At 42.0% G+C, this 27,061-nt stretch overlaps 1 protein-coding gene across 2 annotated transcripts in view; it reads left to right on the top strand.

Annotated features, from left to right (window-relative positions):
* Positions 1-1,817: 1,817 nt before the first annotated feature.
* carm1l (coactivator-associated arginine methyltransferase 1, like) overlaps positions 1,818-27,061 on the top strand; it is a 68,916-nt gene continuing 43,672 nt past the window's right edge. The window contains exons 1-2 of one of the 2 annotated variants that reach the window (XM_078396068.1): positions 1,818-2,373; positions 23,120-23,245. In XM_078396068.1, the coding sequence (XP_078252194.1) occupies positions 2,166-2,373; positions 23,120-23,245 (334 nt within the window). In that variant the 5' untranslated portion in view covers positions 1,818-2,165. The remainder of the gene's footprint in view (positions 2,374-23,119; positions 23,246-27,061) is intronic. The other variant, XM_078396067.1, reaches the window with a different exon arrangement.

Here is a 27,061-nt window from a genome sequence, read left to right on the forward strand (position 1 = left end):
CTGGGACCCCAGTTATTTCCAGTGTATATTAATGATTTGGACGAGGGAATTGAATGCAACATCTCTAAGTTTGCGGATGACACGAAGCTGGGTGGCAGTGTTAGCTGCGAGGAGGATGCTAGGAGGCTGCAGAATGACTTGGATAGATTAGGCGAGTGGGCAAATGCATGGCAGATGCAATATAATGTGGATAAATGTGAGGTTATCCACTTTGGCGGCAAGAACAGGAAAGCAGAGTATTACCTGAATGGTGAACGATTAGGAGAAGGGGAGATGCAACGTGACCTGGGTGTCATGGTGCACCAGTCATTGAAAGCACGCGTGCAGGTGCAGCAGGCAGTGAAGAAAGCGAATGGTATGTTGGCATTCATAGCAAGAGGATTTGAGTTTAGGAGCAGGGAGGTTCTACTGCAGTTGTACAGGGCCTTGGTGAGACCGCACCTGGAGTATTGTGTGCAGTTTTGGTCTCCTAATCTGAGGAAAGACGTTCTTGCCTTTGAGGGAGTACAGAGAAGGTTCACTAGATTGATCCCTGGGATGGCAGGACTTTCATATGAAGAAAGACTGGATAGACTAGGCTTGTACTCGCTGGAATTTAGAAGACTGAGGGGGGATCTTATAGAAACATATAAAATTCTTAAGGGGTTGGAGAGGCTAGATGCGGGAAGATTGTTCCCGATGTTGGGGGAGTCCAGAACCAGGGGTCACAGCTTAAGGATAAAGGGGAAGTCTTTTAGGACCGAGATGAGAAAACATTTCTTCACACAGAGAGTGGTGAGTCTGTGGAATTCTCTGCCACAGTAGGTAGTTGAGGCCAGTTCATTGGCTATATTTAAGAGGGAGTTGGATGTGGACCTTTTTGCTAAAGGGATCAGGGGGTATGGAGAGAAGGCAGGTACAGGTTACTGAGCTGGATGATCAGCCATGATCATATTGAATGGCGGTGCAGGCTCGAAGGGCCGAATGGCCTACTCCTGCACCTATTTTCTATGTTTCTATAAGGGATGACATCACTAGGCGGTTGGAAAGGATCTTGATTTAGCAGATTGTGAGACTGTTAGAATCAGCTTGGATGAACAGCAGAGGGCAGAACACATTGGTGGGAACTGTTCAGAGGGGGATACAGGACTGCAATTGTCATGTTGAGCAGGATGTAAATAAGGAAGTCGGTGCATGTAACAGGTAATAAGGTAATAATGGAGGATTTAAAAGCTACATGTAGACGAGGCGAATTACTACTAATAATGCACAGGATGAATTCCAAGAGCATTTAGGAGATGGATTTCTAGACAGTTTAAGTGATTTGTTTTTATTTGGCTAGATTATTAAATTAAATGTCACGACGTTTTAGTTAACAGGACTAAGTTTCTTTCAAAATGATTACTGTAGTGTTACTTCACGTACTTCTGCCGCTGCATTCTGTAACATCTAGATTTTGTGAGCACGTGTTACTTTCTCATCCAAGTTAGTGTAAGAAAATAACTGCAGATGCTGGTACAAATCGAAAGGCATTTATTCACAAAATGCTGGAGTAACTCAGCAGGTCAGGCAGCATCTCAGTAGAGGAGTGGGTGACGTTTCGGGTCAGATCCTTTGCCCTCTCATTTACTGGGTGATTACGTTTATTGCAACCACCTCCTATTAATATCGATGAACACAAACACATAAAATCACGCGGTTCGCAACACCGCCAACCTACAACGTGGGATATGTCTGGACTATCTCCCCAGTGCATCCTACCCACCTTCATTGTGGGTAGGAGGTGTGCATCCACCTCCATTTTTTTCAGGGGAGGGGAGGGGGGGGGGGATGAGGTTAAATCTGACTGCCAGACTCTCGTTGCATTGCTTCACATTGCATTGCTGGCAGTGATTCATTATGATCGATGCGATTTGTTTTGAGCAGGTTTGTTGAGTTGCAGGTCTGTGCTCGGCCCCGGTGCGGTGCGTGCAGGCGGTGCAGTGCGTGCAGCAGCCGGAGCCCGGGCCGGCGCGGGCGCGGGCGCCGCGTCACTGACACTGCACTGGGATGCTGTTTCCACCAGCAGGGGACGGAAGGTGCCAGCGGATCTCCCCGGCAAAACCCGGCGCTTCCGTCCTGCACAACTCGCTGCGCTGCTGCCTCGCAGGAGGCGTCGCGGTGCTTTTGTCTGTGCCTCGCCTGTTATGGCCAGCTCGGCGCAGCAACAACAGCAACAGCAACAGCAGCAGCAGCAACAACAGCAGCAGCAACAACAGCACAGCGTCTCCTTGTTCTTCGTCAAGGAGGATCCGAAGGGAGGAGTTCAGTTTTCCAATTCGCTGCGGAGTGAGCAGCAGCTGAAACTGCTGGTGGAAGCAGAGGAAGAGGGAGCGGAATTGCGGGTGATTGACGGTAAGTTTGCTCCTGTTAATTGCTGCAGGGTTGCAGGCTGCCGGCGCCCCCCCCCCCCCCCCCCCCCATCATAATCATCAGTAGCAGCGTGCAGCCTCAGCCTCCCCCCCAATCATCATCAGCGTGCAGCCCCCACCCCATCATAATCATCAGTAGCAGCGTGCAGCCTCAGCCTCCCCCCCCCAATCATCATCAGCGTGCAGCCCCCCCCATCAGCAGCAGTAGCAGCGTGCAGCCTCAGCCTCCCCCCCCCCCCCCCCATCATCATCATCAGTAGCAGCCTCAGCCTCCCCCCCTCCCTCCTGCAGACCTTCATTGTGTTTGTTCAAAGTGCTTATGAGGTGAATGAGGGCGGCCGCCTTAATCAATGTACGCCACTGCCAGAGGTTAGAAAGTTCCCATCTTACCCAGACAGAGTATTGCTGAGTCCACCTCACCAGGCCCCAGATAGCAGGAATGCCAACGGATTCTTCCCACCCCTAACTTTGGGAATCTCGACCAGTGGCTGAGCCTGGGTCGCTCATCCCAGCATAGCACATGGATACTCCCCATGGCGCCTCCCAGCTTTGTTGTGAATGAGTGTTGTCACTTCATGAGCCATCGGCCCACTCCAACATTTTAAGACACTTACACAAATTGAGTAGACTGCACTTAAATTTTTGGAAAAAAAAGTCACAAGATCATGGGACATAATGCTGTGGCTTTATACGGTACTGGTCAGACCACATTTGGAGTATTGTGAACAGTTTTGGGCCCCATATCTCAAGAAGGATGTGTTGGCATTAGAGTGAGTCCAGAGGACGTTTACCAGAATGATCCCGTGGATGATTGGGTTTAACATGATGAGCGTCTGAAGGCACTAGATCTGTAGGCTTGTATACACTGGAATTTAGAAGGATGAGGGGGGATCTTATTGAAACATAAGATAATTAGGGGATTGGACACATTAGAGGCAGGAAACATGTTCCCAATGTTGGGGGAGTCCAGAACAAGGGGCCACAGTTTAAGAATAAGGGGTAGGCCATTTAGAACGGAGATGAGGAAGAACTTTTTCAGTCAGAGAGTGGTGAAGGTGTGGAATTCTCTGCCTCAGAAGGCGTTGGATGCTTTCAAGAGAGAGCTGGATAGAGCTCTTAAGGATAGCGGAGTGAGGGGGTATGGGGAAAAGGCAGGAACGGGGTACTGATTGAGAGTGATCAGCCATGATCGCATTGAATGGCGGTGCTGGCTCGAAGGGCTGAATGGCCTACTCCTGCACCTATTGTCTATTGTACTCGCTGGCGTTTATAAGGATGAGGGGTGGAGACCCCATACTGAACATGGAAAGGCCTGGGTAGAGAGGATGTTTCCATAAGTGGGGGAGTGTATATCCAGAGGGCACAGCATCGGAATAAAAGGATGTACTTTTAGAAAGGAGATGAGGGGGAATTTCTTTAGTTAGAGGGTGATGAATCTGTGGAATTCATTGCTGCACACGGCTGTGTAGGCCAAGTTATTTGGTATTTTTAAGGCAGAGATGAACAAATTCTTGATTAGTAAGTGTCAAGGCTTATGAGGAGAAGGATTGAGAGGGAAAGATAGATCAGCCACGATTGAATGGTTGAGTAGACTCGATGGGTCGAATGGTGGAGTTCTGCTCTTATGACTTATGAACTTATGATCACATCAATAGGAGGTCATGAATCATCCTGCATTTGGGTACATGTTACAAATCCCCTTCTTCGCAGCCTCCCATCCACCTTTACTGAAACAACAGATTTGCCTTTGTCACGCTTTGCAGTTGTAATCACGACTAGCTCTCAGCTGCCATGGTGTGGTGAAACCAACAGCAACTTCTGCATTTCTGTGTTGAATGAGCACCTGCGGCCTCTGGGAATTGCTGTTAGTGATTCTCTGCTGCACCAAGATCTGTGCTCTAAACTATAATCTTCAGTTTCAGTGAAACATAAGACATTTATAAACTATTCATTTTGTTGAAATATTATATTTTAAATTGAACATAAGACTATAAGGCACACGAACAGACCTATTGGCCCACACTCTGCCAAACATGATGCCAAGACCAACTCTCATCAGCCCGTATATAATCCATAGCCCTCCATTCCCTGCCTGTCCATATGCCTACTCAAATATCTCTTAAATGCCATTGACATATCTGCGTCCACCAACATCTTCAGCAACATGTTCCACGTAGTCGCCACCCTCAATTTTAAAAAGAACTTGCTCTGCCCATCTACTTTTTAACTTTGCCCCTCTCACCGTAAAGCTATGTCCTCTAGTTTTTAGGTTTTAGTTTTAGAGATATAGTGCGGAAACAGGCCCTTCGGCCGTCCGAGCCCGCACCGACCAGCAATTCCCGCACATTAACACCATCCTACACACACTAGGGTCAATTTACATGTATACCTAGCCAATTAACCAACAAACCTGTACATCTTTGGAGTGTCAGAGGAAACCGAATATCTGGTTGGCGGAGTTCCCCAGGGGTCGGTGCTGGGGCTGCTACATTTCATGTTGTATATTAATGATTTGGATGAGGGGATTGAAAGCTTTGTTGCCAAGTTTGTGGATGGCATTTGACGACGCTGGGCCTGTACTGCTGGAGTTTAGGATGAGGGAGGACCTCATTGAAACTTATGGAATTTTGAAGAGTCTGGATAATGTTGATGTGGAGAGGATGTTTCCACAAAGGGGAGAGAGTTAAGACCAGATCAGAATAAAAGTTTGTACCTTTAGAAAGGAGATGGGGAGGAATTTATTTTGTTAAAGTGTGGTGAATCTGTAGAATTGATTGCCACAGAAGGATGTGGAGGCCAAGTCAATGGATATTTTTAATGTGGAGATTAACAGATTCTTGATAAGTATGTGTGTTTGGGGTTATGGGGAGAAGGCAGGAGAATGGGGTTGAGAGAGAAAGATGGCTGAGTAGACCAGTTTATGGAATTATAGACCAGTTAGCCTCACCTCGGTGGTGGGGAAGATGCTGGAGTCAATTATTAAAGAGGTAATAATGGTACATTTGGATAGCAGATAAAGGATTGGTCCAAGACAGCATGGATTTATGAAGGGGGAAATCCTACTTGACTATTCTTCTGGAACTTTTTGAGGATGTGACAAGTAAAATGGATGAAGGAGAGCCAGTGGATGTAGTGTATCTAGACTTTCAGAAAGCCTTTGATAAGGTCCCACACGGGAGATTGGTGAGCAAAATTAGAGCACATGGTATTGGGGGTAGGGTATTGACATGGATGGAGAATTGATTGGCAGACAGGAAGCTAAGAGTAGGGATAGACGGGTCCTTTTCAGAATGCAGGCAGTGGCGAGTGGAGTGCCGCAAGGCTCAGTGCTGGGGCCGCAACTATTTACAATATATATTGATGATGGAATTAGAAGTAACACCAGCAAGTTTGCAGATGACACAAAGCTGGGTGGCAGTATGAATTGCGAAGAGGATGTTAGGAGGTTGCAGGGTGACTTGGACAGGTTGAGTGAGTGGGCAGATGCATGGCAGGTGCAGTATAATGTAGATAAGTATGAGGTTATCCACTTTGGCGGCAAAAAAAGGAGGCAAATTATTATCTCAATGGTGTAAGATTAGGTGCAACGAGACCTGGGTATCCTTGTACACCAGTCAGTGAAAGTAAGCGTGCAGGTACAGCAGGCAGTGAAGAAAGCTAATGGCATGTGGCCTTCATAACGAGAGGATTTGAGTATAGGAGCAAAGAGGTTTTCTGCAGTTTGGAGTATTGTGTGCAGTTTTGGTCTCCTAATTTGAGGAAGGACATCCTTGCTATGAGGCAGTACAGCGTAGGTTCACGAGGTTAATCCCTGGGATGATGGAACTGTCATATGAGGAAAGATTGGAAAGACTGGGCTTGTATTCACTGGAGTTTGGAAGGATGAGAGGGGATCTTATAGAGACGTATAAAATGATAAAAGGACAGGACAAGCTTGATGCAGGAAAAATGTTCCCAATGTTGGGGAGTCCAGAACCAGGGGTCACAGTCTAAGAATAAAAGGGAGGCCATTTAAAACTGAAGTGAGAAGAAACTTTTTCACCCAGAGAGTTGTGAATTTGTGGAATTCTCTGCCACAGAAGGTAGTGGAGGCCAATTCACTGGATGAATTTAAAAGAGAGTTAGATAGAGCTCTAGGGCCTAGTGGAATCAAGGGGTATGGGGAGAAGACGGGTTACTGTGTGGATGATCAGCCATGATCACAATGAATGGCGGTGCTGGCTCGAAGGGCCAAATGGCTTCCTCTGCACCTATTTTCTATGTTTCTATGCAACCGAAAGAAGCAAAGATCTTTGGCAAGGCTCCCACAATCTCCTCTCTTGCCTCTCTCAACAATCTATGATAGATCCCATTATATCTTGGGAATTTATTTATTTTAATGCTCCTCAAGAGCCCCAATGCCATCTCCTTCTTTATCACAAGTTGCCCCTGTGTGCTAATATTCTCCACACTGACCTTGCTGTCCTCCTTGGTGAAAACAGATGCAAAGTACCTGTTTAGTATCGCACCTGTATCCCCAGTCTCCAACCACAAATTCACTCCATTTTCCTTGTGCGGTCCTACCATCTCCCTACTTGCCCTTATATTTCTCATGTAGGTACAAAAAACTTTTCCTCAATCCAACTCACCAAAGACATTTTGTGGACCATTTAAGCCCTTCTAGTTGCTGCATGAGTTATTTCCTCCTTTATATTCCTCAAAGGGCCTGTCTGATTCCATCCTCTTAAACCTTAAATGCACGTCCTTTTTTTTAAAACCAAATTTACAACCTCTGGTCATCCAAGGTTCCCTTACTTTGCCATCCTTATCCCTCCTCCTTACTGGAACATGCCAGTTCTGAACTTCAATGAACTGGCCTATAAATGACTCCCACATGTTAGATGTGTACTTGCACAATATAACCGCTCCTTCTCGTGTATCCTCCCGAGCTCCTGCCTAATAACGTTGCAATTTGCCTAACTCCAAGGTACCTTCCTGCAAGGTCCAGCCTTCTCCCTATTCAAAACAATCTTTCAAACTTATGGAATTGTGATCACTATTCCCAAAATGCTCTCAGTCACCTGGCCAGGCTCATTTCCCAACACATGGTCCAGCATATTACCTTCTCAGGTTGGGCTAGCCTCGTACTGTTTTAAGAAACTCCTGTATATACCTCACAAATTCTGCCCTGTCTAAGCCTTTGGCACTAAGGAAGTCCCATTCAACGTTGGGGAAGTTGAAGTCGCCCATGAAGATAACCATATTGCTTCGGCTTCTTTTGGTAACCTGTCTACATCTCTTTTCCTCTATCTCCCACATGCTATTGGGAGGCCTTGGTGGGGGGGGGGGAGGGGGGAGAATATAGTCAAATTCTATTAGAGTGCTTAAACGTTTCTTATTTCTAACCTCTAACCATATAGCGTCAGCTGACAAACCCACCAATCTACCCCCTCTGAGCGCCACCGTGACAATCTCTCTGATTAGTAGTGCAACTTCTCCACTTCCCTTGGCTCCCTCTCGATCACGTCTGAAACATTGAAACCCTGGAACATTAAAATACCAATCGTGTCCCTCTCGCAATGATGTTTCTGTAGTTGCCACGTCGTAGCCCCAAGCACCGATCGAGACTCTAAATTCATCTGCTTTTCTCCACAATACTCCGTGCATTAAAAGATCAGGTTAGATTTCCTATCATTGCATGCTGTTAAGCAAATTCCCTAGAATTGAGATATGAGATTTGTAACTTGTATTTTCAAAATGAATGGATTATAAATCTTTTTCAATTAGGTAATTGTTAGAATGTATTTCATCATTTGCCTAAATCTCTCACAACGTTCAATTCTTCAACCAACCTATTTGAGAGAATTATGTGTTGGAAGGAACTGCAGATGCTGGTTTAAACCAAAGATAGACACATAAAGCTGGCGTAACTCAGCGGGACAGGCAGCATCTCTGGAGAGAAAGAATGGGTGACGTTTTGGGACCTCCTTCAGAATGCAGTCTGCCAGTCCTGCTGAGTTACTCCAACTTTTTGGGTTTATCTTGAGAGATTTGTGTTGGGCTGTGTGCTGGTGAAGTGGCAATGTATGTGGTCAGATCATCACAATGCTGCTGATGGAGTAGGGATCCCAGTTCCGTTCAAGATCTTGCTTTCATGCATAAACAAGAGACAGCAGGTGCTGGAATTTGGAGCAATAACCTATCTGCTGGAGGAACTCTTAAGTGGAGTAGCAAATGTGGAAGGAAAGGAATGGTTGACATTTTGGGTCCAAATCCTGCATCATTTTACACACCTAGAATTGTTTCAGTTGGTCATTTTTCAGCTTGGATGTTTTTCTATTGTTATTAGAGTACAGAACAGCACCTTCCATTTGGAGACATTTGTACGATGTTGGAAATATATCAAGTGTGAGAGATAATGCTTAGAAGAGTAACATGGCTTTGTAATGCTTGGATAACACTGGCTGATGGTGAAAATTAACTGTGCCAAAGTTGCATGAATCAGATCTTGTATTGCGATTCTACAGTTTAATTAGGAAATTGTGGAGCTGATGGAGGGCGGGGCAAGTATCAGATCCTGTACTTAAAGAAGTTGTTAAAAACTATGAAGAAAGCTTTTGCTTGACCCTGTAAACCACTTATAATTGGCTCCACAGAGCTCCATTTTCTCGGACAGGATTGTATCTTTTCTTTCAATCGATTGTGTAATGGAAGCAGTCAATATGAGATTTAGAGTCGCACTAACTGCATTCTCCCTCAGCAAGTTTCATTACATCATATACCTGTCAAAAGATTCCCATTTGCTGGTATAGTCGAAATATAGGTACATAGCAAAGAGTTAAAAGCCATTGAGACAGATACATGGATCAGAGAGGTTCTAAATACATTTACACAGTACATAGATAGCAACGGTTTAAAAGAAATTGAGACAGGTACATGGATATGAAACGTTTAGAGACATACGAGCCAAACACTGGAAAATGGGACTTGCCTAGATGGGCCATCTTGGTTGGCATGAATGAGTTGGGCTGAAAGGCCTGTTTCCATCCCAGATGTCTCATCTCTTGATTTTTATCATCCTACTCTTTTTCTATGAATAAATGCAGATATACAATCATTAGAATCAACTTCAATAACTGACAATTAAACAGTAAAATGCCACAAAATTTTAGAAATAACAGTAAGTTTAAGTATTATTCACCAAAATACTCTGGTGTGAATACAAATGTTGTAATACTGCAGTCTTAATATTGCAAGAAATTTTTAGATGAAGCCCCTCTTAATATTTCAATTTACTGGAGCCTCCATAGAATAAATCAATGCGGTCTATTTAATCCATCACATGCTCCTTTTATTTTTCTTCAAATGCCTTGTGGAATTTCCAAATGGAATTCAAATATCTTCAATTCTTGTTGTGGAAATGTCAATTATTTAAATGAAACTTAATTTGATTCTAAAAGGTTTATTGATTCTGCTCTCCATATGTAAATTCAAGTTCAAACTTTCACTTCCTCCAATGCTCTTGCAGCGTGCCAGATATGTCTGCTCTGTTTTAGTGTAGGGAAGTCCAGCTGTTTCTCTCTTGAGCCTGCCCAGTGAGTGAAATATTGCCTATCTCTCTTCTCATGGAATGGAAGGAATATTTGAAATTTTCTGAGATTAATTTTCTCTTTTGTCTTTCAAGGAAAGCAATGGTTTAATTTTAAATTAATTTAATTTAAGAGAAAAGCATAGGATTAAAGCAAAGATTAATTGTCTCTTTAGTCAGAGGGTGGTGAGTCTGTGGAATTCATTGCCACAGACGGCTGTGGAGGCAAAGTCGATGGATATTTTAACGCGGAGATTGGTGGATTTTTTATTAGTATCGGTGTCGGGTTATGGGGTGAAGGCAGGAGAATGGGGTTCAGGGGGAAAGATAGATCAGCCATGGATACCAGGTCCTACCGAATAACACTGTTCTCACCGTTTTTAGACGTTTTTTTTCTCTATCAATTGTATAGCTTCACCGTTTTCCACATTATATTCCATTTACCATGGTCTAGTCCTTTAATCTCATCTGTCCATTATCATGTGAGGCCATTCTGCATCCTCCATGCAACCGATCGCACCCTGCTTTGTATCCTCAACAAACTTGAATTATTATATTTGGTCCACACACACAAATGATTGATATAGGCTTTGAATAAATATGCCTTGGCACCAGTCCTTGTAATATTTCACTGATCTCCTAAAATGACTACAATCAGTTTATTCCGTTTGATCATTTAGCCAGCCTTTAATTCAAGACAATATATTTGTCCAATCCCAAACGTTCTAATTGTGTTTAGTAACCTTCAGTGTGGCATGTTATGAAAGGCCTTCTGAAAGTTCAATTACACCACATCTACCCATTATCCTGCTCGTTAGAACATTTGGCAAGAATGTTTTCCCTTTAGTAACTCCATGTTGGCTCAGCCCAGTTCAAGTGGTATTTTCTAAACAGTACCAGTACAGGATCAGACACTTTGGCCCATGGTGTCTGTTTTTAACATAATGCCAAATTAAACTAATTACTTCTCCCTGTATGTGATCCATACCCCCTACATATTCATGTACCTATCTAAAAGCTGCTTAAATTCCACTATCGTATCTGCTTTCATCACCACCATTGACAGCATGTTCCAGGTACCCACTACACTGACCTCCCTTGCATTTGACGGAAAAAGTATCACACCTAGCACTGCGCCACGGCAGAAGGAAGACCTGGTGGGCTACCTGCGGCCAGGCCTAGCGACAGGCCTAGCTCGGGGGGGGGGGGGAGGAGCCTGCGAGCCTCCAAGCTCGACCCTGAAGACCAAAGGGTCAAGAAGGAGGGAGCTGCTGGTGACGACAGATGCGAGGTTTGGGCCGTAGGAGAGAGACCAGGGTATTGCCTCCAGCGCTGTCAAGGTCAGCTGCAGTGGGCGCCCCTGGAAAACAGGAGATTGGGCAAGGAGAGGGACATTGGTTTCTTGGGTTGAACTGGTCGAAGGCGACCGGCCGAGGAAGCATGGCGGCAACCTGGGGCTTACCTGGATCGGGAGCAACACCAGTACATCAAGCACGCGGACCAGTCTGTGGACTTTTTGGAAATGCAACCAAAATATGGGGATGTCCGTGTGTGATCTAGGCAAAAAGAATTTCACGTTGCAATGCACTCATGACAATTAAACTCCATTGAACTTGCCTGGACTAATCTCCACCTTTGTGACCAATTCCTTAATAATAATTCCATCATTTTCTTGACTGCTGATTACAGGTTTGCTAGTCTGTAGTCTCCTATTTATTCTGCACCTCTTTAAAAAAATAAAAATAAAAGTATGTTTAGAGTTTGAACATAAAATAGGTCAACCAATTTTTCTGGTTGGTGAGTAGCCAGGAACTAAATGAGCAGAGATTAATTTTAACATGGAATTCACTAAAAACTAATAGACAAATGCACAAAATGCTAGGAACATGTTTACTTTTAAGTCAATGCGGCTAGATTTCACAGCGGGGAGAGTGCATAACTAAAGCTCCACATGGGCCATATTTAGTGTTGAGATTGGAGATTACACCTCATGGGTGCTAAAAGTGTATTGGAGGGGAAACAATACAATCACCAGATTATAGACACAAAAAGCTGAAGTAACTCAGCGAGTCAGACAGCACCTCTGGAGGAAAGGAATAGGAATACTTTATTGTCACATGTGACTGGGCACAGTGAGATTCTTTGCTAATAGGCGACGTTTCGGGTTGAAATCCTTCTTCAGACTGTTACCTGGGATGACTGAGTTGAGTGAACGTGTATTGTTTGCGCAGACTAGCCTCAATATTCCTTGGTAGTCTAAATGACTAAATAAAGAGTGATCTCATCGAACTAGTTAATGGAGCTTAAAGAGTAGATCGAATCAAATCAATTGCCTTTCACATGCGAACCAAAGGGCCATAAATTTAAAGTTAATGGCAGGCTGTTCAGGGATTGTGACTGAAAGTACTTGAGGCACGAAAAACATGAAGAATTTTCCCCTTCCCACCAAAGTTAATTATTTAAGGCTCGAGGCCAATTGAAAACTTTGCTTTGGAGATTGATGGTAGTTTGGATCGATGGAATGGTGTAACAGTTTACAAAACCACGATGGGTACTGTGTTGCAGATGAGCCATAATCTAATTTTAAAAGTGGAATAGATTCACAAAGGGGCCTACTCCTGTTTCCATGTTATATTGGATTTTTCAAATTTGGTTCCGCCAGCAAGGACAATAAATTATTTAGCGTGGCAGTGGTTAGTTTTCCTTCATCAATCAAAATCCCAGGGCGAGGGGTTACAAAATGAAGCAGTTAGCATAAAATTGGTAACATCAGGTTCCTTGGCCACGTGTTTGATGATAAGATAGTTTGAATCACTTAATTTTTAATAGAATTAGAATTGTACAGAATTTATCACTCATTATTTTTGCCATACAGACTTCTTACCTTTATATCGCGCATCAAAAATATCCCTCTATTCGTTTCTCTGTCATCTGTTCACCTGGTTTAAACCTGCTATCCACCTCAGCTACTCCCTGCAACAATGAGTTCCACAATCACATCCCCGAGTAAAAGGTTTCTTCTGAATTTACTTATATAATTGTTAACGTTAATTTGCATATTTATGACATCTTGCTTTTGAACCCCTCTCGCCCCATCAATAGTGGATGTATCTTCACCATGACTATCCTGTTGAAACCCTAAATTTTAAGGGCTTTGATCAGTTTCGTCGGTGGGGGAAAAAAGCATAATTGTATCATTTATTGCTGCCCATCCCTTTTTTCCTTATTTACCAGTAGTATCTTCTAATCCATCTATTTTTCTCTGCAAAATGACTGGGGCACTGTATTCCACAACAAATAACACAAGGTGTGACTAAAACAGAAACTGCTCAGCTGCCAGGCAGCATCCGTGGAGAGAGAAACATTGTTAAGGTTCCACAAGTTAAGAGTTTTCTGATGAAAAGTCATCGACCTGAAATGTTGACGCTTTTTCTCACTCCACAGATGCCAATAGACCTGCTGATTGTTTACTACAGTATTTTAAATTTCAACTTCCACTTTTATTACTTTTTAACAAGGTGAGATGCGTTCCTCCGAGTGCTTTTCGTCATAGTTATAGAATCATACAGCGTATAAACAGCCCCTTTGGTCCAATTTGTCTGTGCCAACCAAGGTGCTTCTGACACACTTATTTGCCTGAGTTTGGCCCATATCTCCAAACCTTTCCTATACATGTAAGAACCTGAGTGGCTTTCTCTTTTTTCAAATTCATTTATGATCACATAAATTGTGCACAAAATAAAATCTTGACGAGGCACAGTTCTTTCATATTTCATTTTTCAAATATCCTTGACTGCCATGAATTAACACAGAATTAACATGATGGACACTATATGTCACAAATTCCTGGCTTGGATTTCTGTGCAATACATGGACATGCCACACATTAGAGATTATGTTTTTCTGATGATAGCTTAAGCCAACCGGTGATGAAGGGGGTGTAGGATCATATAACAGGCTGGAAGGAGTATTGTCTGGAATTAACAAAACACTGACACCCCAGTTTCTGTGCTGTAAACTCAGTGTGTTTTTCTTGTGCTTCAATTCATCTGTCGAGCTCCTGTGATTGACCTGGGCAATATCAATAACCAATATCAGCAAAATCACATCTGAAAAGTTAGATATTGCTAGCATGCCGTTTAAATGTCCACATTTATGGGCCATACTTGAGTACACCAGTTAATTGTGTGTATGAGAAATCTCCAAAAATAATATTTGAAAGAACAGTTCAAATGTTCTCCTGTGTCCAGCATTCACTTTTCTACTACTTATTTTTATTACGTATGCACTTGTGTGTTTCCAGCGTGTTTAGATACAGCAAATACAAAAGAGTGGGTAGATGTGAAGTGCAGATGCTGGAGTAACTCAGCGGGTCATACTACCGTTTACCCCAGTGACTTTCATTACTACATAACCTGAAAACCCTCAAACTAGGATTTTGCATCAGATTGACAGGAGGATATTTAGCACAAGCTTACTTCTATTTGTGGCTCTTGGGGATGGTGTGGATGTTTAGATCTGTGACTCATATTTTCTTTAAAATGCAATAAGGATAAAAATAAGAGCTATTAAAGCTCAAAATAATTTGATTACAGCTTTCGTTGTCTAGGTGGAAACGGGTCATAAAATGCCAAACAGGAGAATATCATTGGAGGGAAACGTATTCAAATAGGGAACAAAGTATTTTGACACTGCCATTTTCTGGGATTAGGATAATTCTTTCAAGGTTGATGGGCTGCTTCGGGAATTCTTTTATATACCCCTTGAGCTTTAGATTGGAAAAATTGAAAATGTCATTTAAAATATCTGTTTATAAAGAGAAAGAGCAAGGAAAACATAGCAGCCCATGTTCAATTATGGAGAAGTTGAATCCATCAGCAAAGACATATTGACAGGGAATTTGAAAGATGTCAGCTGACTAAAGAGTGCTCCCATGGATATGTTGCAGTAAGTCATGTTTGTTTGCTACAGTTTTATCTTTTTAGGAGGGTTTATAGCTTGATGAACAGGGCTGTGTGAAATTACAGGATGCATTGATTATGGCACCATGAGAAATTAATTATAAACAATAGACATTTAGCTACCGGTAGTAATTTTAATAAATGCAATTGGAAGGTCGGAGAGGAAGAATAAAGGGAATAATAATTCATCATTTAAATATTTATGAATGGACATTTGTTTATGTCACATTGAACAGTAGTTTGCACGAAAATGAGAAGGAAGTTGCAAGAGAACATAAACTATCTGAGTGGGAAAAGTTATGGAGCTATGATTTAATGTAAAGCATCAAGGCCATTCTCAATGGATCTGAGAGCAATATAGTGCATTTATTTTGTAAATGTGAGCCTCTTAGAACTGAAATTATTTGAGAGTTCACATAAACGATTAAAAGAAAGAACAGGGGTACAAAGAGTTTGTGGAGAGCCGTGTTTCAGAATTGGGCATCAAATCAAAAGAAAGATATAAATTCTAATGAAAGGTCCCCATCCTGAAACATTGACTCTGTTTCTCTTCCCACCTGCTGAGTGTTTCCAGCATTTTCTGATCTTACTTTGGATTTCCAGCAGCCTGCAGTTTTTTTGTGAAATTTAAATGGTTTGGGGAGAGTATTCACATAATGACCAGAGAAATATCAGGATTTGGAGCCTCGAGTTATAATGAAACACAGCATAAGCTTATGATGTATTTCTTTGAATTAAAAGGTTTGAAAGTTGAATCGGTAATGAGATTCAAGACAGAAAAGAAATGTCTCTTGCTCCATCAAGTTCACATGACATCAAACACCCAATTACACTAATCCCATTTAAACTGGTAAAAGGATTTGACAGACCATATGTGGAAAAGCAAGAGGGCACAATAATAACTGGAATTCTGCTGTCTGGGGATGAAGTCGGTAAGTGTTCTGTTTTAGCACTACCGAGTATTGAGTATCTGAAATACTCTGTATTCTGAGTCAATCGGCGTATTCCAGTTACGGTTGTTTGTTAATTAAGTTTATCAAGAAAAATGAAGTCGAGATGCATTTCAGCCATTTCCTAAATAAAAGAGGCATGATTGCTTGAGTGCACCATTTTAGTTCTGGTGTGAATTCAAATGACTTTGGACTGAAGTTTCCATATTGCTCGTTTGCGAGGAAGGGTAGCAAGGATCCAGGAATGGTGCTGGAAGTTTTATCTGTCGTTTTGTTTTGTATCTCACTCAATTGTATTTTATTTTGTTTCTGTTGCAAAATTATTCATTTCCTTTCTACTAGCTCAGAAGCCATATAAAAAGCTTGTTTGCCTGGAACTTTGATTTCTCGATCCAAGGTCACCAAACTACTTATTCATAAGGTCTGTCTGAGCCTTTCAACCTAAGCCCTGGACATTTACATTTTCAAAATGCTTGGAATTTAAAAAAAATCATGCTGACCACTCAGTCAGAATAAATACAACTTTCTGTCCAATGACAGATACCAGCTGCGTGGTACTATACTGTTCGAATGTGATATACACTGGTTTTCTGCAAGTTTTGTGCTGTGATTAGAGCTGCATGCCCCTTCTGATCTTTTAAATGTGGAGAAGATGAGATAAGCACATGGCAAATCATTAAAAAGGAAGGCACACCCTGCAATGATCCAGCAATGATCATGTGATCCAGGATGCTCACAACTTAGAAATACATCTCCCTGAATCAATGCTTCCAAAACCCGATGGCTACTTTAAATTCTTACCTCGACGGAGATGTACATTTTTTTTCCCCTATCGTATCTCCGTCCGCACGGCGGCCTAACATCGAGGAGTTGGTGGCCTTTGCTGGAGACCGACTTTGAGAGCTCCACTGCGGGAGCCTGCAGACTTAACATCACTGAGCTCACGCTCCCTGTCTGGGATCGATTTTGTGGCTCCAACCACGGGAGCCTGGGGACTTTAACATCGCGGAGCTCACGGTCTCTGATTAGAGACCGACTTCGGGAGCTCCAAGCTATGGGAGCTTCGACCACCCCGACGTGGGGGTTTCCACCGGTTCGACTGTCGCGACTGCGGGAGAATAAAAGAGGAAGAAGGTTGGACTTTATTGCCTTTCATCGCAGTGAGGAACATGGAATCTGCTGTGGTGGATGTTTATGTTAACTTTTATGTAGTAGTGGTTTTTTTAAAAAAAGTATGGCTGTATGGTAATTCAAATTTCACTGTACCTTCATTGGTACATGTGACAATAAACTGACCTTGAAACCTTAAATGCATCTTCAGCACTTGATAAGGAAGCTCTGTACCTCCTTAATTCCACGGTAACATATAATGTGGGTTTATGGTTAAGAATTGTCGGGATGCAGCAGTGCTTTGTGTGCAAATACTGAGATGTGTAACTTAACAAATAATTAGCAGAGAATTCCCAGTTCCCAGTATTTGCAGTTGAACATTAATTTTAACAGTGAATCTTGCAATAGAATGATAAATATATGTAGAGGAAAGATGAGAACAAAAAATCAAATTACTAAAGATTACGAGAGAACATTTAAAAATCAATTTATTTCATATATGATTTCATATTTTTAAGTATACTTAAGAAGATAGAGAGGGATGTTAACAATTTACATATTTTGCATTATTTTCTGTATTATGAAATGCATAATATTTATCTCATTAGAATTAAACTGAGGCAATTCATTCTCCAGTTGTAATGGATGCAATGTTTTGCAGCTTCAATCATGGATGTTAAATTTGCTTCATTTGGTCAGAGGAATGCATCCAAGGGTAACTGTAAAGTGGGTATAATCAAAAATGGTGGGTAATCTCCCTAGTTTATCATTTTATTTCCATACCAGGACAAGATTTTGGCAGGAGTTCTGTATTTCTTCATGTTGATAGAAAAGGATAACATTTTTTCTTGTGATCTTGGCTTTGTTTCTCTGGAGTGGCCCAGAATATGCTCTCAGTCAGGCAGAAACTAAGGAGTGGCAGAACTGTATAAGAAATAGGTTGATCTCGTAGGGCGAGTATACCTCTCACAAATGCTCACTTAGTTTGAATATAAGCTCTGAAAAATATTATTTTGGAATAAAATTGGCAGGTGTCAGTGTGGTCCTGCAGTGACATTTTCAAATGTGGGATGTCTGCAACTGAGTTCATTTCATTGCCCTCCTGGTAACTTAACAGCTATTACAGTGGGACAATGCCCATTTCATTAGACATTGAAATTAATTATTGATCATTTCTGATCTATTGGTAATAATGAGGCGGATTTTATAAACTGTGTGGATGGCACAGCCCCCCACTCAGCCTCGCAGGTTCAACACAAGAACGGGTTATTTTGTCCACCTTGTTCATCCTGTCCACATCAATACCATTTTCCAACATTTGCCCTGTACCCTTCCATGCTGGTGATGCAAGTGTCTGCCTTGGTACTTCAATATTATTAGAGTAGCTGCCTCCAGTTAATGCATTCTTCAATTATTTTCTGAGGAAAATGTCTTCTTCCTAAGAACGCCACTAAACGCCTTACCATTTTCTCAAATCTATGGCCTCTGCTTTTATACACCTCTGCTAAGGGGGTAAGATTCAACTAACCCAATCTCTACCCCTCTTAATCATCACAACTTATTTTGGGAACAGCTCTGTCCAAGATTGCAAGAAATAGCAGAGTTGTAGATGTAGCCCAGTCCATCACAGACCAGATATCCTACCATTGACTCCATCTAAATTTTGTGATGCCTCAGAAAACCAGCGGACATAATCAAAGACTTATCCCCCCTTGTTCATTCCACCTTTTCCCTGCTCCCATCAGACAGAAGGTACTGAAGCTTGAAAACATGCACCACCAGACCCAGGACCAGCTTCTTCCCTTCTATTATCAGGCTTCTGAATGATCATTCCATAAGCTAGGGTACTGTCTGATTTACCTTTACCGTATTGAAAACTTTTGGCTTTATCTATAGAGTTGATGCGCAGCAATGCCGAGAATTATATTCTGTATCTTCTCCTTTTGCTCTGGCTATTGCACTAGTGCTGGACTTGATTACATTTATGTATTGTATTATCTGATCTCTGGAGAGCATGCAATATAAAGCATTTTACAATAATAAACATAAACCTGGTAATATGTGCTTTCAATCTTTTGCCCGACGAGGGAGGATAGAAGATAGAACAATCGGTATAGTATTTGCTTTATTATCACTTGTACTGAGACACTGAAAAACTTTGCTTGTGTGCTATCCAGTCAAATCGTACCAAACATGAACACAGTCAAGCCATACACGAGTACAAAGAGTAAAATAGTCAGAGTGGTAGATTTTGTGTTACAGCTACAGAGGGAGCAGTTAAAGTACAGTGGCACAATGAGGTAGGCTGGGAGATCAGCACTGTGCCCTTAGTTTATAACAGAACCATTCAGTGTGATAACAGTGAGGAAGAAGCCCTGGTATTGAAGCTTTTGTATCTTCCACCTGATGGAGGAGGGAATAAAAGGGAATGACTGGGGTCCAGGCAATCTTTGATTATGTTGATGTTTTTTCTGGAGCATTGAGGATTTATACTTTCGATCAGGTCTACCTCTCTACAGTCTCTATTCCATGGAAAAGAAACATAATCTATTTAGCCCATCCTCATAACTGAAACATTCCATCCCAGGCAACATCCTGGTGAATCTCTTCTGAAACCCCTCCAGTACAATCACATCCTTCTTGTGATGTGCTGATCAGAATTGTACTCAATAGACCAGATGTGACCTAATCAATGTTTTATGGAGTTGTACCAAAACGCCCCTATTCTTCTGTGCAAGTAAGTATCCCGTGAACATTCTTAATCAGTGTCATCGTCTTCAGGGATCCTTGGATTTATATACCGTCTCCTCTGTTCCTCAATACCCCTCAGGGTATATTCATTGTATATCGCAATGAATATATATTCATTGTATGGTAACCATTCATTGTATATCGCATAACCTTATTAGTCCTCCTGAAATGCATCATCTTTCACCTATTGGGATTAAATTCCAAAGTCTGCCTGAAGAAGGGTTCGTACCAGAAACATCACATATTTCTTTTCTCCAGAGATGCTGCCTGATCTGAGTTACACCAGTATTTTGTTTCCATCTTTGATATAAAGAAGCTTCTGCAGTTCCTTCTTACGCAGGATTAAATTTGATCTGCGTTGCTTTGCCCTGATTATCAATTACTCAATGTTGTCCTGTAGCTAAAATTATGCTTCTAGCTATTAATGGCATCAGCATTTTGATGTGCCATCTGCAAACTTGCTAATCATACCTCCTGCATTCCCATCCAAATTGTTAATGTATTGGTGTTCAATCCCAATGGTACACTATGGCTTTTAATCACAATAGCAGCCTTCCAGAAGAAGGGCATCGACCCAAAACGTCACCCATTCCTTCTCTCCAGCGATGCTGCCTGTCCCGCTGAGTTACTCCAGCTTTTTGTGTCTATCTTCAGTTTAAACCAGCATCTGCAGTTCCTTCTTACACATTTCCTCCATTCCCCTCTGTCTCTTATTACCAAGTCAATTTTGGATCCAGTTTAATACCCCTGTATACCATGGGCTCTAACATGTTGGACCAGTGAACAATCTGTGAACTTATCAAAGGCCTTGCTGGAGTCAAAATAGATTACGTAGGCCACATTGCCTTTCTCAGTATACTTCGTCACCTCTTTGAAGAATTTAATTCTAACAAAGCCAGACTGACTGCATCTAATTAATGTTTGACTGAGATATCCTAAATAGCAACCCCTCATTTTGAACTGTTGGAGATTCTCCCACAAGAGAAAACATACACCTCATTAACCCTCAAGATATTGCATGTATTAATCAGATCTATTCTCTCACTTCTGAACTCCAAAGGTTTATAAGAATAGTCTGTCAAACCATTCCTCAGAGGAAAACTTGCCGATTCAAAGTATTATTCCAGTAAACGTTCTCTGAACTGTTTTCAGCAAATTGTTCTCAGGGACCAAGGTTTAATCCTGACTTTGGGTGCTACACATATGGAGATGGATACTCTGTCTGTGACTGTGTTATTCCCTTTGGGAATGAATGCATTGCTTGCTTACTAGCTTGGTTTGGGAACAGCTCCATCCAAGACTGCTAGAAATTGCAGCGAATTGTGGACGCAGCCCAGACCATCACGCAAACTAACCTCCCTTCCATTGACTCCATTTATACCTCCCGCTGCCTCGGCAAGGCCAACCAGTATAATCACCCTGGTCACTCCCTCTTCTCCCCTCTCCCATCAGGTAAAAGGTATAGAAGTGTGAAAACACACCACCAGATTCAGGGGCAGTTTCTTCCCAGCTGTTATCAGGCAACTGAATCATCCTACCGCAACCAGAGAGCAGTGCTGAACTACTTTCTACCTCAACAGGGACCCTTGGACTATCCTTAATCGGACTTTACTGGCTTTACCTTGCACTAAATGTTATTCTCTGATCACCGGGTGGCGCCTTATAATGGCTGCCTCGCCAACAGTCTGTCTCGTCCCTTTCTCTGTTGTTTTTTAGTCTAGTTAAATGTTGTTTGAGTGTATCTTTAGTTTTGTATTATGTGGGGGGGGGGACTTTTTAAATCTCTCCTCGACTGTGATGCGACTTTTTCCTTATATCTTCGTCTGCACTGCGGCCTAACATCGTGGAGCTGGCGGCCTCTTGCTGGGGATCAATCTTGGGAGCTCCAACCATGGGAGCCTGCGGATTTAACATCTCGGAGCTGGCGGTCCCTTTGCGAGGGATCAACCTCAGAAGCTCCAACTGCGGGAGCTTGCTGACTTTAACATTGTTGAGCCTGCGGTCCCTGGTTAGGGATCGACTTCGGGAGTTCCAAGCCACAGGAGCTTCGACCGCCCCGATCATGGGAGCTTCGAATGCCCTGATGTGGGAGCTTTGATCGCCGGCTGCGGGAGCTTCAATGGCCCCGACTGGATGGTTCGAGTCCTCCGACCGCGGTAGAAAAAGGAGGATAGAAGATAAGACGTTATGCCTTCCATCACAGGGAGAAATGTGGAGGAGCCGCTGTGATGGATGTTTATGTTACATTTTTATGTGGTTACATGTTTTGTTGCTTTTTCGGTATGATTGTATGGCAAATCAAATTCCTCGTATGATTTACATACTTGTTTTCATACTTGGCTAATAAAATCAATTACAATCATAATTATCATGTATCTGTACATTGTGAATGGCTCGATTGTAAACATGTATTGTCTTTCCGCTGGATAGTTAGCACGCAACAAAAGCTTTTCACTGTACCTCGTTACACATGACAATAAACAAAACTAAATTTCTACAGCTTGTTCACACGTGTCATTGGTAAGAACTGGGAACCGTGTTGTAGAGCTACAATATAGGAACAAATCATTCAGTCAATTGTGGCACATATTGCACTTTGTGCGTAATATATTTTGGTCCTGGTGTGTTCAGCATAATCTTAATGTGGTTTATTGGATGCATTTATGCTGTCTGCCTTTAAAAAGTTATTGTCATTCATTTTATAGTGAGTTCCACCGTCTGACTATGTTGGATAAAGAAATTGCTCCGGAATCCCTTATTGGTTTTGCTGATCTGTATTTATGACTTCTATTTGATTTTTCTTTAAGAAAACCTTTTTCTTTTTCATTAACCATTTCATAATCTCAAAAGCCTCTGGGCCTTCTCTTTACAACAGTAATTACTGGATTATGTGTTTTGTACAAAACGAATACTCCTCAGTCAACCTTACAGGAAGGCTCTATGGCAATTGCAAACATTGCTTTGACTCTGTAACAACATCTGCAGGGTAATGAGGTGCTAATCCATGCATGAAAATAAATATCCCAAATCAACCCTAAACTCCGATTTACACAAGAAGGCCACACAAATATTAGTCAGTCAACAGAGCATTTGTACAGTGGAGAAACAAGGAACTGCAGATGCTGATTTAACAAAGAAAATCCTGAAGGGTCCCGATTTGAATCGTCGCCTATCCATGTTCTCTAAGAATGCTGCCTGAACCACTGAGTTACTCCAGCATTTTGTTTATTTGATTTGTACAGGAGTTAGCCGTGAGGATGCCAAAGAAAATAGCCTGCTCTTTTGTTGAGATTATATATTAGCAAGATCTTGAATGGATAACAGGCATTGCAGCACAGATTCAAATGAGAACTGATGTTGGTGTACTAATATACGCTTGCTTTCTTTCAGGAAATGGTGTTTGTGTGTTTAAATGCTCCATCAACCGGGAGACGGAAAGCTGCCGGGTGGGGAAACAGGCCTTCCTCATTACAGTGGGATGCAACAGTGTGTTACTTCAGTTTAACTCGCTTAATGGTGAGTATGTGATGCAGAGCTTGTGTGGTCCAGTCCAACAGAGGTTAGTTTTGGATGTCTTCCTTGTAATGCCTGGGTATTTTACAATAACCTGAACCAATATATCATCCAATTGCTTATTTTACATGAATTGCTTAGTGCCTTTTTGGTTCTTCGTGTAGATTTGCTGCGACATCCTCAATTTGGATTCAAGCTAGTATCTTCTATCATATCATCATATCATATCATATCATATATATACAGCCGGAAACAGGCCTTTTCGGCCCACCAAGTCCGTGCCGCCCAGTGATCCCCGTACATTAACACTATCCTACACCCACTAGGGACAATTTTTACATTTACTCAGCCAATTAACCTACATACCTGTACGTCTTTGGAGTGTGGGAGGAAACCGAAGATCTCGGAGAAAACCCACGCAGGTCACGGGGAGAACGTACAAACTCCTTACAGTGCAGTACCCGTAGTCAGGATCGAACCTGAGTCTCCGGCGCTGCATTCGCTGTAAAGCAGCAACTCTACCGCTGCGCTACCGTACCGTACCGACACCTATCCTGGTGTCTTGAGTGTTGTGCTAATTTAGGGAATCATGACACCCAGTACAATTTATCACTGAAAATCTGAACAATACAGACTCCTAAGTGTTGTTCTTTGATGGTTCCCTCCTCAATATAAATGGACAAATATCTAAAGACATAGAATCTCATCAGCTTTATGGTGGAAGAGAAAAATGTTCTTTCATAACAAAGGCATGGGACGGTGCACAGGGTTGGCCCATTATTCCAGTCACTGAAATCGATCTCAGTCCCACACAGACCAAGAACTGTTGTTTGCAATTCCCCCTTGTGTGTGTTCGTCCGTCCTCCAATGTGGACTCCTTGGGAGAATCTATGTACTCCAGTCTGTTTTTTTCTAGCTACATCTCTTAGATATTGTGTCATTTCTTATCAAATACTTAATTAGTTTGCTTCCAAAGTAGTAAAAATCTTTCCCCCTATTTTGGTGATATCCCATGCTATAATATGGACTGGATTTTATGGACAATCAAAAGTAACTTCATACCATAAAATAAATCACAGTTGGGTTTGATGAAAATAGGCAATGTTTCATTAGAATTTGCTGAAATAATTTTTGGTTAGGTAGGTGGAAATGTTTGTGTAGTCCTGTTAAAACTTGGCTTTGTCATGACTTTTCTGGACATGAGAGTAGTGTATTTCTCACATTTATTTTATCATTTGTTTTTTACTTCTTGCATTGAAAACTATTTCTGCAAATAAAACAAATGTCACAACTTAAATGTCCCGGATATATTTATACAATTTTTATTTAATCTTCTGAAAGTTTACTTTGAAGAAAGATAAATTTCACTCTGCTTTATTTATATTTGTGTCTGTTCGTTTCCCCGAGGTACAGTGAAAAGCTTCAAGGATTGACAGGCAGTCCTTCAATTCACAAAGCTCTGTTTAGTTGTTCGGAGATGTCCATCTGCTTGTTCTTTCTCAGGTCAGCTGCTAAAGATAGTTGATATGTACAAATGGAAATGTATCACCTTGCAAAGAAACAGTAATTCCTGGGAGATGTTTGGACCTCTAGTCCAAAGTCTCACCATTACACCACCCTCTGCTGTTGCCTGAAGCCTGTTATGGACTCTTTGACAGATTGATTTTTATAATTAGCCAACACTTCCTTTGATACGTCATGTGGCCAGCAGATAGAAAGTAAACTAGATTAGTTATTAGTTGTCTTTACCGTTGCAGTTTCAATGTTCCTAGATTAATAAATGGCTACATTTTAAAACTACTTTTCATTCTATTGCACAAGCTAGCAAGTTCAATTGCAGTAAATTTGGGTATCTGTAAGGGGAGATGGATGATGGCTTTAGCGTGGTGAAGAATTAGTTTGGTTTTTCAAAAGTGAATTGGATGGTCAAGGAGGCAGATAATTCGTAGAGTGGCAGGGAAGAAGTAGGAGCATGAACTGAATAGATTTTTGTGTAGAGTGTGAACTTGGAACTGTCGGGTCAAATGCCCTCTTTGTGCTCCAGTGATTTCATGATCACATGAGCAAAATAATACTAGTGTATAACATGGTCTAAACTTCCTGGCCATGTACAGGACTTTCAATGTGCTGGTCTGTGGAGTGGCCCATGTTATCAGAAAATAATGCATCATGCACCAGTAACCATGCACGATGATGGGGTCGGCAGACCGTGCCCCTAAGCCCAGGACTTGAGATGCTGCTGGGGAACGTGTCCTTATGCCTTGAGCCATGGGAATGCAGTGTAGGTTCACCAGGTTAATATACGATGAAAGAATGGGTCGACCGGGCTTATAATCACTGGAATTTAGAAGGATGAGAGGGGATCTTATAGAAACATACAAAATTCTTGAGGGATTGGACAGGCTAGATGCAGGAAAAATGTTCCTGATGTTGGGGGAGTCCAGAACCAGGGGTCACAGTTTAAGATTAAGGGTAGGCCATTTAGGACTGAGATGAGGAAAAACATTTTCAGCCAGAGCGTTGTGAATCTGTGGAATTCTTTGCCACCGAAGGCATTGGAGGCCAATTCATTGGATGTATTCAAGAGAGTTAGATATAGCTCTTAGGGCTAACTGAATCAAGAGATATGGGGAGAAAGCAGGAACAGTGTACTGATTCTGGATAGACACAAAAAGCTAGAGTAACTCAGCGGGACAGGCAGCATCTCTGGAGAGAAGGAATGGGTGATTCAGGTTGAGACCCTTCTTAAGACTGGTTAGGGATAAGGGTAACGAGAGATGTGGACGGTGATGTGGAGAGATAAAGAACAATGAAAGAAAGATATGCAAAAAGGTAACAATGATAAAGGAAACAGGCCATTTTAAGCTGTTTGTTGGGTGAAACCACTTGGATGGGGGAGGGATAGAGAGAGAGAGAGAGAAAGAGAGGGAATGCCGGGGCTACCTGAAGTGAGAGAAATCAATATTCATACCACTGGGCTGTAAGGTGGCCAAGCGAAATATGAGATGCTGTTCCTCCAATTTGCATTTAACCTCACTGACAATGGAGGAGACCTAGGACAGAAAGGTCTGTGCAAGAATGGGAAGGAGAATTAAAGTGTCCAGCAACCGGGAGATCAGGTTGGTTCACACGGGCTGAGCGAAGGTGTTCCGCGAAACAATTGCCCACTCTGTGTTTGGTCTCACCGATGTACACATCTTGAACAACGGATACAGTAGATGATTCTGGATGATCAGCCATGACATATTGAATGGCGGTGCTAGCTGGAAGGGCTGATTGGCCTACTACTGCACGTATTTTCTTTGTTTCTATTATCTTAAAACCAGCATGTTTCAACAGCCCTCGATGGTCAGTAATTTACAAAATCAGTCAACTTAAATGCCAAGTAGAGCCCCTGGTGAACCCTGGGGGAAGGTGTTGAATGATGGGGAGCAGATTGCAGGTCTGGAACAGGCTGCATTGTTGAAATAAACCAATTTATTCCTTGCAGAAATAAAACAAAATACAGCAAATATTCATCAGGTCAGGCAGCATCTGTGGAGGCAGAAACATTTAACTTTTGAGTTGATGAAAGGCATTGGCCCGAAACATTCATTTTGTTTCTCTCTCCTGGGGTGCTGTCTATTCTGAGTGTTTCCAGTTTTTTATTTCAGATTTCCAATATCTGTAATAAAAATTGAAAATACTGGAAAAGAATAAACAAAGGATTTTTTTATTTTTAATTCCTTGGTATATCTGTCGACTTCTATGAAAATGATCAGTAGTGGTCCTGATGTGTAGGAAAATAACAGCAGATGCTGGTTCAAATCGAAGGTAGAC

The sequence above is a fragment of the Rhinoraja longicauda genome, chromosome 3, assembly GCF_053455715.1.
Source record: "Rhinoraja longicauda isolate Sanriku21f chromosome 3, sRhiLon1.1, whole genome shotgun sequence".
Taxonomy (NCBI): Eukaryota; Metazoa; Chordata; class Chondrichthyes; order Rajiformes; family Arhynchobatidae; genus Rhinoraja; species Rhinoraja longicauda.